This window comes from Lampetra fluviatilis, chromosome 56, assembly GCF_964198595.1.
Source record: "Lampetra fluviatilis chromosome 56, kcLamFluv1.1, whole genome shotgun sequence".
NCBI classification, from domain to species: Eukaryota; Metazoa; Chordata; class Hyperoartia; order Petromyzontiformes; family Petromyzontidae; genus Lampetra; species Lampetra fluviatilis.
Window position 1 is genome coordinate 3,946,270 of NC_136330.1, and position 15,878 is coordinate 3,962,147.

Consider the following 15,878-nt stretch of genomic DNA (forward strand, 5'->3'; position numbering starts at 1 on the left):
TATTTGTTTGTTACAACTTTAATTTCGGAGAGAGCGTACGCGATAGACAAAAAATTAACCCGTAAAAACAAAGTTTTTCACTATAAATCCTTTATATGCGTGGCGGCTAGAGTCCTCTCGTCCTCTGGCTTGAGATGGCTGCCACCTATGGGTCAGATGATTGCCTGCCACCATTAAGCAATTGGTAATTAAATATAAAAAAAATTTCCCTAAAATGTTGAAAATTTTGGAAAAAAATTTTCACGAAAAGAAATTGTCACGCACAACGAGTCTGTGTGCAAAATGTCAGCTCGATTGGATCACGGGAAGTGGGTTAAAAAACGACCGAAAGATTTGCACGGTCGTAAGCGTGCAAGCGAACTTAATATAAAGGATTTAAAAAGGGTCGGCAGCAACAACGGCGACAGCCGGTGTGCTTTCACGCAACGTACCGCCGTTACCTGTCGTTCGGCGAAAGAGGTTCAACACGCATACGCACGTACAAAGAAGTATTTATACTTTGAGGTTTTTTCGGTAAAGTCACGTAGGTAAAAATAAATAATAATAAAATAATAGAAATAATGATTGAAATAAAATTATGATTTTTTTATTTTACTTCTATTATTATTTCTATGATTTCATTTTTATTATTTCTTTTTACCTACGTGACTTTACCGACCTAGGAGTATGAATCCTTGCAGTCACGAAAGCTTCAAATCTAGAAAGAAGTACAGTAAAACCTTGGATTGCGAGTAACTTGGTCTGCGAGTGTTTTGCAAGACGAGCAAAATTTTTTAATGAATATTAATTTGATAAACGAGCGAGGTCTTGCAATACGAGTAGTGCGTATATACGCTTTGTCTGCCGAGCGTCACGTGATCACAACTGATATACGAGTGCTTTGGATTAGAAACACTTTTCCGGAACGAATTATGCTCGCAATGCAAGGTTTTACTGAATTTCTTTATGACGGAATGAACGCTGCCACGGGACTGGAATTTGCACCACTGGCGCGCGATCGCCTGCGGAGATGAATAAGAACCACCTGAAGCTTGCTCGAGCGAGGAGACATGAATGACTTGAGCGAAGGAATGCCTCTTGCCGCGTTGCGGATTCACGAACGCATTGCTTCATGTAGATCTCATTGAGATACAGCCTGGCTTTCTTTTCTTAAGTGGGTTTGGGGGGGGCGGCACTGCTGGGCACGCCAACGTCATCACGGTTGTGATGAATAACGGCAAATATCCTGTAGGATTTTTTTTTTGTTTACACTACAAATGGCACTCCCATTAGCAGCGCAACACGTGTCCCCGCTTTTAATGTGCTTATAATTGCGTTAATTGGAAACTCTCTGCGTAATTGCCGTTCTCTGCTCTCGACGATTAGCAACCTGAGCGCCTCTAGGCATTGTAGTAGCGGACTGCGCGGTCCTCACAACAACCCCACGAAATGGGATGTGGTGTTAGGACTGCGTCTTGAGTACGTGCATCGTACGTGTGCTCAGCCCTGTGCAGAGGTTGCAACCGGGTACCCGATACCCGTACCCTACCCGATACCCGGCTACCCGTACCCGGCCGGGTACGGGTACCCGTTTGCGACCCTGGTGCGGCCGGGTACGGGTAGGCCGTGAGTCACTGGTGAGTCACCTTATGTCACTCATTTCCCAACGTCTTGTCTCTTCTCACAATTCAAGTTCCTAGAATCAACCCACCCGCGCCTGCAACATGGCCTCATCCCAGAGGTCGCAATCGGGTACCCGTACCCTACCCGATACCTGGCCGGGTACGGGTAGCCGGGTATCGAGTAGGGTACGGGTACCCGTTTGCGACCCTGGTGCGGCCGGGTACGGGTAAGGAATCAAAACCCGTTTGCGACCTCTGGCCCTGTGTCAGTCCACTCCTGGATGATGGCCTCGCACGCTTGGTGAAGGGGGAGAGCGAAAGACCTGGATGCATAGAAGTAGAGTACAACAGTGGCTTTTGCTGCAGTGCCCTCTGCTGCCCACCACATAGACCCGCACCAGATGACAGTAATCTTCTTTATGCACTCAACTCTCTTCTCTCCTTGGCTTCTGAGATCTGGCCACCCTCCGGAGGAGAGTGTCCTCCCCCACCTCCCCGGCCACCGATGAGATGGAGCGATGAAATTGGCTCGAGTTCCGATGCCGGGTGGATTCGCACCCTCCCGAGTTCTTGCAATCGAACAACGATTTGTCCGTGTCGTGAATGTTGTGCGCGTAGAAAAGCTTTATTGTTATTACTACAAGCACGGTGGCGAGAGATGGTAACGGATTGTTACAGGCCTTCATCCAACAGTGGATTGATTATTGCTGCTGATGATGATGATATACGTAATATTTTGCATTTATATATGCTGTGCAAATGTATATCAGAGGCCTGGTGCACCAACACTTTTGAGTTTTCCAAGTTTCACTCGGAGAGTTTTGTGTTCAAATCCTCGACCCCCCCCCCCCCCCCCCTAGTCTGGGTCAACTTAGCCCATCCTTGTGTGAAAAGTTACGTTCCACTTTGTGGGAGGGAGAACGGCGACTTGCCGCCCAACCCCGTAGCATTTCAAATCGACTGCTTGATGATGATGATGCTGCTTTTTTTTGTTCCCCCCGCCCCCGTCCCTTTTTCACCCACTCCACGCGTTGCCCCTTTCTGACGAGCAGTCTCGCCCAGCCCCCGGTGCGGAACCACTTATCTGAAATGGCAGAGCCTCGCTTTTTTATGAATCGGGACGTACAACCTGCAATTATATATATTTTTGTTCAAACGAAGGTCACTCCGCCGTCTTGCCCATCATTCCATTGAAATAAGATCTTTCCCCTCCTGTGTGCGCCTTTTAATGAGCGGGATTCAGTAAGTGCGTGCGTGCGGAAATGTGAATCGAAAGACACCGTTCCCGTCGAGAATGTTTGAAAATTGTTTGTTCTGCGGTGGCTTTTGTTATCGTTGTTATGCCCATATAGGAAGGAGAGTCTCAAGACTTGTAATTCAGGAGGGTCCTGCCAAGTTTTTGTAGTGTGGGGGTGATGTTGCTGCTGCTTGCTGTAGGTAATTTGCAGGTAACCTTTTTCAACATTGGGGTTTTTGGCCCCAATATCAGTTGCATTTTATGGGGGTTTGGTTTTTATTTTTAGCTTTTGGTGGAAATCGGAGGAAATCCATGCAGTGATCGAACCCAGGTTCTTCTTGATGTGAGGCACAAGTTAGGAGTAGTCGGTATCTACTGACTCTATTGTATAAACGGTGTGTAGGCATAGTCAGTAGTATCTAAAGTCAGTAGCATCTATTCACTATTGCATGTAGGATGTGTAGGCATATATGCCGACGAAATAAATTCAATTTGGGGGGGGGGGGGGTCGACAATTTATGAAACCCTGTTGATCAACTTGTTACCCTAACATCTTTTTGATTCAGGCCTTCTAAAAGGCTCTTATAATTTAGTTGACCTGACAAATGGACGAACGGAACGCTGGACTTTTATAATATATTAGACTCAAACACGGCAAAGTTTTGCATCCACTTATTTTAGGCACGTTACATTCGAACCCATTGCGTAGGCCGCAGTTATGATTGAAACCATCATCGGACTCCTGAAACATTGAGACGTTGCAGCTAATTTGAGCCACTTGTGCGTGACCTGCCTTTGTTTTATTATCCACTCTTGCATCAGGACGGACCCCTTAGTGGCAGCAGTGCCCCAGCGGCTATAATCATTCCGGCTCCCTTGCGCGTTCCCACCCCCTCTCACCCGCCTCTCTTTCCCCCCCCCCCCCCCCGCGATGTCGTTCCCACATCTCCCCTTTGGCTGCCACCTCCCCAGCCTGCTCCTTACGCGGCCCGCTGTTCCGTCACTAATTCAGTCCATCTGTTTCCATCCCCCCCCACTCCCTTGAAGCGATGCGTTTCTTGCAGTTGTGTTCCGGTGTGGAAAGACAAAGATCTCCCCGTGTAGCCTTAACAGACTTTTTTTGTTAAGTTCTGCTTAGCGAGCAGCGTCTATGAAGGCCAGCACGGTGCCAGGTACTCATTTGAGTCCGAGTGGACCTAGGAGAGGCCTTCAAACCGGTTCAGACAATCGTCGGTGGTGTTGTCCGTGAGTGAATTGAACTCGCTAGGTTCGTAGCGCAGCGCACTAACCACTGTGCCACCGGACCCACGTGATGAAAGAAAACGCACACACGTACTGCATGCAGTCCGTGTGTGTGTTCTATAAACAGCTCACTTAATTACAGCGGAGTTGTCATGTAAATATCGCTAGCGGTTGCCGCTTAAAATGAAGGACATTGTGAGTAGCCGTGTGACTCGGGGGCTGCTCGTAATGTCCAAAAGTTTGTCAATGTAATGGCAGCGTGGACGTATAACGATGGGGCCCTCTGGTACTAATGAGGGTTGCTACCGTGGTGTGACGGTTAGCATAACCGCACTTGCAATCGATAGGTCGAAGTGGCTTATCAAGTGGAAATTTATAGCAGCAAAATAATCTAAACACATGTTTCTAAACGTGGAGGGAGAAACTAGAGGACCTGGAGAAAAAGTTCCACGTGACACCCCCCCCTCCCGACCCTCCTGCATCCTGAGCCCCACAGTGGATTGGCTCGCTCGGTTTAGTTTGTACCAGTGATAACAAGAGGGGGTATTATTGGAGGCAATTTTTTCATGACAATTCGTCGTCGTCGTCACGGCTCCGTTCGCGCCCACGCTAACGATGAGAGACGTTGCACCGTCTCTTTGATGGAGATGACGCCGACGCCGCCGCGGCGCGAATTTATTTGCGAATGCGCGAGGTTAGATTTGAACTTGTGAAATCGGTGAGCTGGAAGGGGCGAGAGCTGTGACCAAGTTGGCCTTCGGGCTTCCCGTATTATTTGCTTTTTAAATAAGCAAGCGACAAACAAGCGGAAACTCGCAAGCAATGGAATTTTGATCACGACTCCCTTTTCTGAGTTTACCGTATTACGGCGTGTAGAGTGTGTCTGACGTTTAAAGCCGGATGAGCCCTCTGTATTATGCTCCATATAATCCTTTCTCATTTCGAGAGACGTCTGCAAGTTGCAGGGTGGGTGTCCCGTTCACCGCCGAATCTCGGAACGCACAAGCGGTTAGCGTGTCAATTTTATTCAAAGAGGCGTAGTAGCGCCGTTGTTTTTAAAGAAGTTGTACTCACTGCAAATAACTGTGTCACACGCCCTCCCGCATGGCCTTGTGGGAGCCTCGGTATATGTCTTTCAACCTGAAGACGTACCAATAAAGATATTTTATTTTTATTCCGATGACTTACGTGTACGTCATCGGAACTGATGACACGCACGTTGTCGGAATGGGAAAAGGGTTCATTGAGCAATGTGCAGGTCTGTTTGTATTTTTTTTTATGTTCAATCTTGGAAGCGTCGGGTGCTGACATTAATTAGGGATAACCTCTTTTAGCTTTAGAGGAGAATATTTATTTCACACTTTTGTTATGCAGTTAATTACTGTCTTTGCCTGCCAAGTTTTATTTATAGCAAAAGGTAAAATGCTGTTGTTGAAGCAGAAAAATCTCACTTCTGGTTGACGTCACCGCCACTTAGTGGCGAATGGCGGTTGTTGTTGTTGTATATCTCAAATAAAACAAATACAAAGCTGCCTTTTTTGTCGTCGGATTTCATCTCTTGCGGGAGCTGGCCTGTGATCCCGGGTGCCAAAGAGGTCGCCGTTTCTGTGAATTGCTTTTGAGATAGCAGGCGTAGCGTAGCACTCCAAAGGTGCTGCTTCCGTCGTCACCACAGCTTCACGTGTTGTATCAACAACATTCCAGCGCTTGAGCCGTTGGGGTCTCACCCTCCAGTGTGTGAACTCACGCGGCGCAAACGCAGAGCCGGAGAAAATGTCCCGCGAGGGGGGAGTTGACGTCTGATGCAAAATTGAGGGGGTGGTGGGGAGGGGGGGTGCCCGTCGCTTGTTGCTTGGGCCACAGATGTGCCTCTCGCTTTGCAGCACCCGCCAGGACTTGATGAGAGCCGATTAGTTTTTTTTCCGCACCTCCGATTAGCATGGTTGGCTACGTACGGTGCGAAATAATTTTTAAACGTACGTACGTGTTGTGTTATAATTCCTTTAAACCTCGTTGGTAGTCCACATTTATAACTTGAAACATTTGCACCATTGGAACTTCATTTGCCAGTAAAATATGATGATTGTTTTTTTACCCTTCTATCTGGCAACAAAACTGACACCTTTTTTTACAAGGAGTCATGTTTGCATAGACCACAATACCTGCAGTCATAATGCAAACAAAAAACATAACTCTTGAAGTTGATTGGTCCACACCCGAGACAGCTTTCCTTCAACTTCAAGGACAGTGCACATTATCAGAGTTATGTTTTTTGTTTGCATTATGACTGCAGGTATTGTGGTCTATGCAAACATGACTCCTTGTAAAAAAGGTGTCAGTTTTGTTGCCAGATAGAAGGGTAAAAAACCAATTATCATTAAAACATTTGATTCCCAATACATGGAACGTTCCGGGTGATTTCTACCACTTTTTGGCCATTTTTACGATTTGCTCGCCAGCATTTAATGAGAGGAAGAGCCCCCGAACGGTGTCGCAGCGGCGTTTGTTTCCTTCCTGGCCACCAGCGGTAGAAATTCTGTGGGCAGGTGGGGCAGGTGGGGGGGCAGTTTATTAATAACACGACCACTATCGAAATTTAAATGTGAATTATTACCCTGAACAAAACGATACTGCCCGTTGGATCTGACTAGAGCCCGTTCAGTCTCATTATCTCTGGCGAGCGAGCCTTGGTACTTGATGTCCCAATTGGCTGTAATTTTAACAACTCCTTGTTTGATTTGTTTTTTTCAAATCGATACTTTGTTTGTTTTGTTTAGCACATTGGGATCTTGCCTCTGGGACTCTTGCGAAATATACCCGAGGCGTCTTTGTAGGACTTCATCACTGCGTACGGCACGCTTGGGCAATACCTTACAAGAATTACCGAGCGAATTGAACAGCTCACCCTTGTGCACACTGCCCCAGAGACAGGCTTACTCACTGCTAGGCTATTACCTGGACAAAGAAGTCTGTCTGTGTGGGTGTGTATATATGACGGTAATGTTCCACTCGCTGACTAATACCACTCGGTCTTCCAAAAGACAAGCTTTCGACAAAGGCACGAGGCATTCGGCAACATGAAGTGACACAAATCCACGTGCTCACACACGTGTGGAATTGCTTATGAGCGAAGCGGTTACAAGAGCAGAGACCGCTGCTTAGCCCCATGGGGCCTTCTGGACGTATTGGCCGCAGCACAACAATAAACGGTTATGATTTTTCAGTGCGGTTGATATGCGTCGGTGGCATGTATTGTATAATACTAATTGAATAAGTGTTCGCCCCTGTACCTTTTTAGCAGGGCTTGCTAGTGCGTGCATCAAAATCCACCATTGAAGGGACCCGGTTCAGATCTCACTGAAATCGAACCCAGGTGTGAGGGCCGTACACATCCGTCCATCGTTTTATCGATGTTGGCTCAATGTTTGGAGGTCGACGGTCAATGTCGGCGCGCTTCCTCTCGGCGCTTGAGCTCCCCCGCGATTTTTTCCCCCCCTTCTGAGCCAGCACCGCTCACCGATGGCATTCCCTGTCACGTTCGTCTCTGGCCGTCGTACGCAATGCACCGCTTCACATATTTTATTTAGGGGAGCGCTTTAGCTACCCGTCAAAACTGTCAGCAGCTGTCCCCATCGCGTGAGCGAGCGAGCCTGGGTTGATTTGAGACTGCTCGGCAAAACGGTGTGCGCGACTCGATAAATTGGCACCGAGGTTTCGTCTCATCTTCTCCCGGTCCACCGCGGCGTGAAATCTCCGTTATTAAAGTGTGCGGTTTCTAACGCCTCTCACGGTGGGATATGTTTTGTTGTCGTTTCCTCTAGTTAATTCCCATTGTTTGTTGCAATGACTTTGTGTTGTCTGCAGTTTGGCTGGTGTTCACTCCCTCGCTTAGTATGCGGGAGGTCGTCGGTTCGATCCTCACCCTTACGCCTGTATATTTGTAGTTTCCATGTTCTCCCCTATTTTTCCATGTAGAACTGATGATGGTAATTGGATTCGTAACAGCGATCAGTCATGTGTGCAGCTGCTCGGGAGATTGTTACACACGGCATATCGTTACGTGACGGCAACGGCCGTCACAGCAGTGGATAGCTCGTGGCTAATGATGATGATGTACGTATGTATGTTGCACTTCTTTCGCACCGCCCATAAGCCAATCGTGCTAATCGCAGGTGCGGGGGAAGGACAACGATGACGACGACGATGACGACGACGATGACGACAAAGAAGGCTAACCAGGGCAATGCTCCTCTGTGTTTGCATGTCATTGCAGGCGGCCGTAACATGACGGTGTCGCTGCAGTCGCGCACGGGCCACACGCACATGCCGTCCGTGGTCGGCGTGCTGGTCTTCACGCAGTTCTGGTTCTGGTTCCCGCTCTCGCACTTCCTGTCGCTCTCCTTCACGCCCACGGCGTGCATCGGCCTCAACAAGGACCTCAAGGTGAGCGGTGGTTGGTGGTGCCAGGTCGTCGTTGGCGGTCGCGGCAGGCGGGGGAGCTGGGCGGGGTATTAACGTTGGGCCGGTAGCGGTAGCGACGCCGCGCGTCTATTGCGTTGCGCTGTGTGTATGCGGGAAGTGCTCCGTTACACGAGTAATGGAAGTAACGTAAGAACGAAAATGCCGTGGTCTCTCCAGCGTCGGTCCGTCGTCACCGAGCGTGCGGCCGCAGGGTGAGCGGCGGGTGCCGAGCGAGTGCAGTGTGCGACGGTGCCAACGTTTTCAGAATTAATCCCAGCAGTGGTCTCGTGCGAGCGTTGATTTTTCGCGGGGTCACCTCTAGATTGACCGACGCGTCCAAAAAAAAAAATCCTGCTGTGGAGGCCGGAAGCACTCCCGCCACACGCACCAACTCGTGGGCTTGGGCGCACATACTTGGCTGCACTCGGGATCTTTCATCGTCACCAGCCCCCCCGTCTGTGCGCTGCTTCGAAGGCATCCCCAAAGCTGGTCGCCATCTCTCACGGCCTTGCAATGTAACAATCTGTCTAGCCTAGCCTCGCCTCGCGCACGCGCTGATTTCATCGATCATTTCTCCGCGGTGGATGTCCTCCTGGGCCGCTTCAGAATCATCGGAATATTTATTTGGACTGGAGGAATCTGATGGGCTATGAAGCTCTTTTTCATAGATGTCAGGTAAGGTGCCGGGTAAGAACGTTTCAGCAACAAACAGTGCAAAACACGATCACGCAGAGTACGAGAAAGGTAAACAAATCATCTAAACGCATGCAAATAAAACTAAACCATCCCCATCCTACCAGGCAAAGCCCACTGAGGTGTTAATTTATTTTTCAGAAGCGACCTGGCTATAAATGATAGCTCAACAAAGTGGCCCATCGTTTGGATATTTTTAGCACCAAAATCATCTAAACACATTGTGCTGCGGAGGGAGCTGGTAGGAACGTTGGGTTGCTCGGTCAATGGCCAGGGTCAACGGCGGCGTGGTGTATTCCGCAAATATGGCCGACTGTGAGGGCGGGCACAAGCCGGCGTGAGTAGGTTAAACGTTGAGTTTTATTAGGGCACCACGAGGTGACCAGCCCTTCCCCACCCAGCCCCACCCCTCCCACCCCCCACCCAGCCCCTCCCCACCCAGCCCCTCCCCATCCATCCCCTCCCCTCTCCACTCAGCCCCACCTCTCCCATTTTTGGATGCACGACAGATGGACACAATAATCCCCTGTGGGCTGGTGGAACCAGGTGGTTCCTACCAGTAATAATCTCAGTGCCTGTTTCTAAATGTGGTTGGCTCCGTCCTTTGGCTGCCACTCCGTCGTTAGTCTTGCCCGCACCCCTGCCTGCCATGACGTGTCACTCCCAAGCCTACTCTTCTTAACGAACAGTCAGCATGATCTTCAGTACAGATGCATTTTTTTTTATGTATTACGTCCCATTTGGCACGGCTATTTCTTGGGAAGATTTCATTCATTGCCTTCCAAGTGTGGCGTGAAGTTTCCGTGAATTATTTTGCGTGATGTTTTAACGGTGGTAATGTATTACATTACGGTCGTGGCTATAAAGTGTTTGTCTGCTATAATACAGAAACTTTGGAATGAATTCTCGTTCTAAATTAGATATTTTTAAAGTACAAGGTGATCCATCTGCAGATGCCCCACCAAAACATTAGGGATAATTTTTAGAGAAAGCAAAATTTTATTTTAAATCCCCCCACACGTTTCCCACCAAAGGCATTAATCCAGCAGTGGATTACAAAAAAAGCAGTTGTAGTGAAATTCGTTTTCAAAGTGACACTTGTTAATTATGTTAACCCTTTACACCACTGGAACCTCATTTGCCAGTAAAAAATATAAAAAATTGTGCCTTTTGGCGTCATCTGGTCCAACCCATGTGAGACTAGGCTCTAAGGAAAGCTGTCTCGGGTGTGGACCAATCAACTTCAAGGACAGTGCATATATTATCAGAGTTATGTTTTTTGTTTGCATTATGACTGCAGGTATTGTGGTCTATGCAAACATGACTCCTTGTAAAAAGGTGTCAGTTTTGTTGCCAGATAGAAGGGTAAAAAAACAATTATATGCTAACCCTCTTCTCTGTAATGTACGGAGCCGTCGCTTTGCGGTATTCAATCGTCTGTTGTGAAGAAAGTAAAGAGGCTGATTAAATATCGGTGGGGTATATATAAGTGGATCACCCAGTAATTTTGAGACGTAACATGTGTGATGAACAACAACGCTTGCGGAAATGTAATTATAATGATGGATACCCGTGCGTGCGTAGGTATTCGTACGATGGGGCAAAGCAAAAAAATCTCGACGACTTAAGCTGAATAATTATCCCATTACTGCCTCCACCAGCGGAAAGGGGAACGGTAAATTTAAAGGGGCCCCAAAAATGAATCCCATAAATGTTGTGTTGTTTATAGATAACGTGGATGCTGGGTGCGCGGTGGCGATAAAAAAAAACCCCGGTTGACTTGTGGCTCATCCCGGCGTGAAAGGCGCGCGCGTCGTTATCTTGATGCCAGAGAGGACGAACGCCCGTCGGTGGTGTTGCTTGCTGTACGATTGTCGAATAGCCCTGAGCGGTGGGCGAGGAAGGCTCTGGGTGACGATGAAAAGTGATTATTTCATGGCAGGTTGCCAGAGAACGAAAACAAAAGCCAAGCCGAATTTTCAGTTTCGAGTCGTGGCGGAGGTCTTTGGACGTCTTTGCCGTTCGTGAGATTTGGTGTATTTTTGTTTTTATCGGCGACATCCTAATTGATTGTTTCAAAAAATTTGCGCCCAGTTTATTGTTTCGTTCACGAAGTGATATTAATTCGGCCCGTTGCACCGCGGATCAGCTCGTATCTCCCCCTCCCCGAAAAAGCCAATAACCTACAAGGATGGATGAGAGAACACAAATTACGATAACGAACAAAGATAATTTGTTGATCATGCAGAGCAGTGCTTCGTGACCGGTGAGCTGGAAATCTTAGATGTTGAGCGGCCGATCGGATCCCCACCCCACACCACCCTCTCCATCGCAGCAGACGGCCGTCAAACCCCAGCCCCAGGCACACTCAACTACTTCGGCCATGCATGCACAGTTGTGCAAACAACAACAACAACAAAAAACGCCATTCGGCACCAAGTGGCGGTGACGTCACCCTGGCGCTTGTGCCAGGCTATGTGCACGTTAAGGCCACGTGAAGTGTCGAACGCCCGCTGGCAGGAGGTCACGGGACAAACCCAGGTGCCATGGGTTGACTCGCTGAGATAACTGGCCAATGCACCACCTGTGCCCCCTACTGTGACAACTTGCTGCGTTTTAGCTGCCCGGCACTCCGCTCGTTGCTGTGAGCATCGCTCCTCTGCCCTCTGTTGTTGCTGGAGGACGACTGCCTTCAACTGCCCAGTAGCGTCCTTCACGAGAAACAGGCACAGAGACACGGAGACACACACGGACCAAGAAACAAGCACAGAGACATACACAGACAGAGAAACTCACAGACAAGACATCTATCCCCCGTATGACCCTTAGCAGACTGTTGGGGCAAGTGCTGTTAGCGATCACCTGTGAAGACTGGCGCGTCACACTAGGGGGTAGGTGGCCAGCACCACACCTGGCCGCCTTTGTCTCCAAAGTGGCGATGTTTACTACACCGCACCAGGTATTCATTTTGAAGCTGAGTCGACCTAGAGGAGGTCCAGGACCAGTTCAGATAATTGTCACTGGTGTTGGCCGTGAGCGGCAATTGAAGTCGGGGTCGCCGGGTTCGTAGCGCAGCGCGCTCACAGAAACGCCACCGCTCCCCAGAGACAGACAGACACAGAGACATGCGCGCACACACACACGTGAATGCACTCGCACACAGAGACAGATATGCACGGAGTCCACTAACCCTACCTCCAGGTGTGCTTCCCCGTGGAAGGATTTATTATTTTGTAGCGTAAATATTTTCTTGTCCTGTTTTGTTGCCTAGCATGGCAACGTGATGGGTTGAACCAAGGCCTGATTTTTCAATCGTGGTGGCAGGAAGCAGTTTGCAATGAAAAGGACACGAGTCACCGAAAGATTAGGCACACAGCATGAGTATCTCTGCTGAGCGCCGTAGATTCATGTCCCTCCTAGGAATATAGGGTCACGGATATTGGTTTTGACAGAGAGTGTCATTACAGGTGTGAGCTGTGTCTGGGCTTCCACTGTCTTGCGATGCTGTGTTGATGCTTCAAAGCAGCATATTTCAAACGAGCTTAAAGTCATTTATTTTGTCCCAAAAAGGCTTAGCTGAGTTTTATTTATTATTTTTTTGGATGTTTTTGGACTCTTCCACCATTCAACGGATTTGCTTGTATAGTTATTAAACGATGTCGACGGCGGCGATTTTCCTAATGTTTGGTTTGCTTTTATTGTAACAAAACGCGGGCACGTTACAGCGCGACACAAGACTCGCTCAACTCGGTGTCAGGGATTTTCGTGATGTTTCCCACCTGAAGTTGAAAGCATTGAAGCATTCCCTCTTGTCCGTCTGTCCGCCCGTAACCGGGGCGGGATGGGGTACGATAACACCCGCGGAGATAATCCCACGTGAACAAAACTTTGGCCTTAAGTTGTGTTTGCCACGCAGGACTTGCATTAATTAAACCTGGCCACATCCATTAAAGGGTTTTCGCAAAACACCCGACGACTCAAACCCGAGCGAAAAGGACTTAACTGTGCGAGCATTACAGCTACCCGTCCGGTCGGCTGTGGCGGCACCGCCAGTGGAACGCTTGCGAGGACAAACGCACCGTCGCCAAACTCCCCCGTTTCCGCAGGCGTCGTTTAATGCCCGCGGCGCGTTTCCTCGCGCAGATGCCCAAGGTTCAGTACAAGTCCAGCTGCAAGCCGTCGACGTTCGCTTACCCAGCCCCGCTCGAGGTGCCCAAGGAAAAGGAGAAGGAAAAGGTGAGAGGGCAACCCGGGTGACCCGGCGGGTGGGTGGGGGGCGGTCGGGGGATGGTGGAGACGCGCCTGAATACAATGCGGTGTCACGTCACACACACACACACAATCCATTTATCGCTCGCTTGCAGGTGTCACTTAACGCCGCGAGTGAGGGCGCGGGCGTGAGCGCGGGCGGAGGTGTAATGAATTGCGCCGTTGTTGTCGTTGCTGTTGTTGCTGTTGTTGCCACCGCTTACAGGTCTCCACCGCAGTGCTGTCCATCACCGCCAAAGCAAAGAAGAAGGAGAAGGAACGGGAGAAGAAGGAGGAAGAGAGGATGGAAGTGGTGAGGAGTGCGTGTGTGCGTGTGTGCGTGCGTGTGTGCGTGTGTGCGTGCGTGTGTGTGTGTGTGCGTGCGTGTGTGTGCGTGGGTTAACGCGAGGCGTGCCCTGACCTGCATACCTGGCGTCCGCACGTGTGAGTCAATCATCCCTGCTCACCGAGAGTCAGGGGATAGGTTGGGCTTAGTGTTGGGAGTAGTGTTAGTAATAGGGTTACGGGGTCGTGTTAGGTGCAGGGTTAGTGTTAGGTGCAGGGTTAGGAATTAGGGATAGTGTTGGTGTTCGGGATATGGTTGTGGAATAGTGTTAGTGAAAGAGTTAGGTGTTATGGGTAAGAGTTATGGACAGGGATATATTTTATATATAGGATGAGGGATAGGCATAGCTTTAGTGTTATGAGTCGTGTTAGCAGCAGGGGCTAGTGTTCGTTTTCGGGTTAGGTTAGAGTTCGTGTTTTGTAAAGGGTAATAGATAGGGTTAATCTTACAAGTAGGGTTAAGTTCATCGTTGGGGATTGGGTTAAGGGTACTTTTAGCATGAGGGTTCATTCTAGTTAGCATTACTATCTGGTTGCCGACAATCGTAGTGTATTTGCGGATATGCTGAAACTCCATCACTGTTTACGTATTAAATCACTTAATCCGGGTTACTTTTGACAAACTTAATTAGTGGAGAACGAGGGACATATCAGCGGTGACTTCCTGGGTATGCACAGGTGTACCAATATCAATTAACGTGTCACCAAATACGTTGGCATGTACGCAAGCAAAGTCACGTAGGTGAAAAATTTAAATTAATAATTTTAATTTTTTACCTACGTGACTTTACCGAAAAAACCTAAGAATATGAATCCTTGCAGTCACGAAAGCTTCAAATCTAGAATTATCACCATGTTTTTTCTGATGTGCAAGATGCACTCTGTCCTCCCCCCACTTGGTATGTTGGTGTGTGCGCGTGCTCGCGCTTGTGTGTTCGTCACCTGTGGAGAGCGGTGGTGTAGTGGTTAGCGTGCTATGCTACGAACCTGGGAACCCCAGTGACGATTATCTGAACTGGTCAAAGGCCTCTCCCATTTCGACGGTGTGTAAACATCGCCGCTCCAGAGATAAGGCGGCCGGGCGTGGTACTGGCCACCCACCCCCTCGTGTGCCATTCCGGCCTTCATAGGTGGTCGCTAACAGCAATTTCCCCAATGGTCTGTTAGGCTATGTGAGGGATCTTTGTGTGTCATCTGTGTTATAAGTCGATATTGACCCCGGAAACACGTTTGGGGTGCATTTTGTTTGCATTGGAGTGTCTTCTAATACAGAGAATACGGTAAGAGGAATGGGTAATTAATAATAGCTTGCGGATGGAGATGATGCTTAGGCTGGGAAAAACAGAGATTGACCTCATCTCATTCCAAACATTGGTAAAACTAACACGCGTGCGCACGCGCATTATTGTCACTGTGCCTCTCTCTCGGTTATTGTGCACACATGTCCGATTGTCCGTGGCTTTTCAGGCTATATTTTCAGGCAGTGTTAGCGAAGGGTTCGTAAAGCCAGTGTGCAGTTGCTTAGCATCAACGTGGCAGCCAAATGTCAGCTGAGCAAAACGTCAATCGGATGTTTGTATTCCTCTCCCCCACTGGCTTCTGTCTAAGCGACGAGCCTGGCATCTTTTGGTCTTGAGATAAGGAATTTTTGATTATTAATGCTTCCAACTGCAGATTGAAGGCATTTTTTTTGCATAAGCTCTCTCTCTCTCTCTCCGACCACCCGTAACCGCTAACTCTCGTAAAGATGATCCAATATGAATGAACTGGAAAATTAAAACGAAACAAATTTTTTTGTTGTAGAGCTCTTTTTCAGAAGCTACCTGGCCACATATGATAGGTCAACGAAGTGGCTTATGTGGACATTTATAGCAGCAAAATGCTCTACAAACCCACGTTATTTTTATATGTGGAGGGAAAAACCAGAGGACCCGGAGAAGAAATCCACGCGGCCACGGGGAGAACACGAAAACTCCAAATATACAACAGGCGTCAGGGTCATGATGGAACCCACGACCTCCTGCATACCAAGCCACCATGGCGCCCGGTGA

At 48.7% G+C, this 15,878-nt stretch overlaps 1 protein-coding gene across 2 annotated transcripts in view; it reads left to right on the plus strand.

The window, feature by feature from the left end:
* PSMD1 (proteasome 26S subunit, non-ATPase 1) overlaps positions 1-15,878 on the plus strand; it is a 152,677-nt gene that overhangs the window by 108,614 nt on the left and 28,185 nt on the right. For both annotated transcript variants that reach the window (XM_078880149.1, XM_078880147.1), the window contains exons 20-22: positions 8,354-8,523; positions 13,378-13,470; positions 13,709-13,795. In XM_078880149.1, coding sequence (XP_078736275.1) covers positions 8,354-8,523; positions 13,378-13,470; positions 13,709-13,795 — 350 coding nt within the window. The remainder of the gene's footprint in view (positions 1-8,353; positions 8,524-13,377; positions 13,471-13,708; positions 13,796-15,878) is intronic.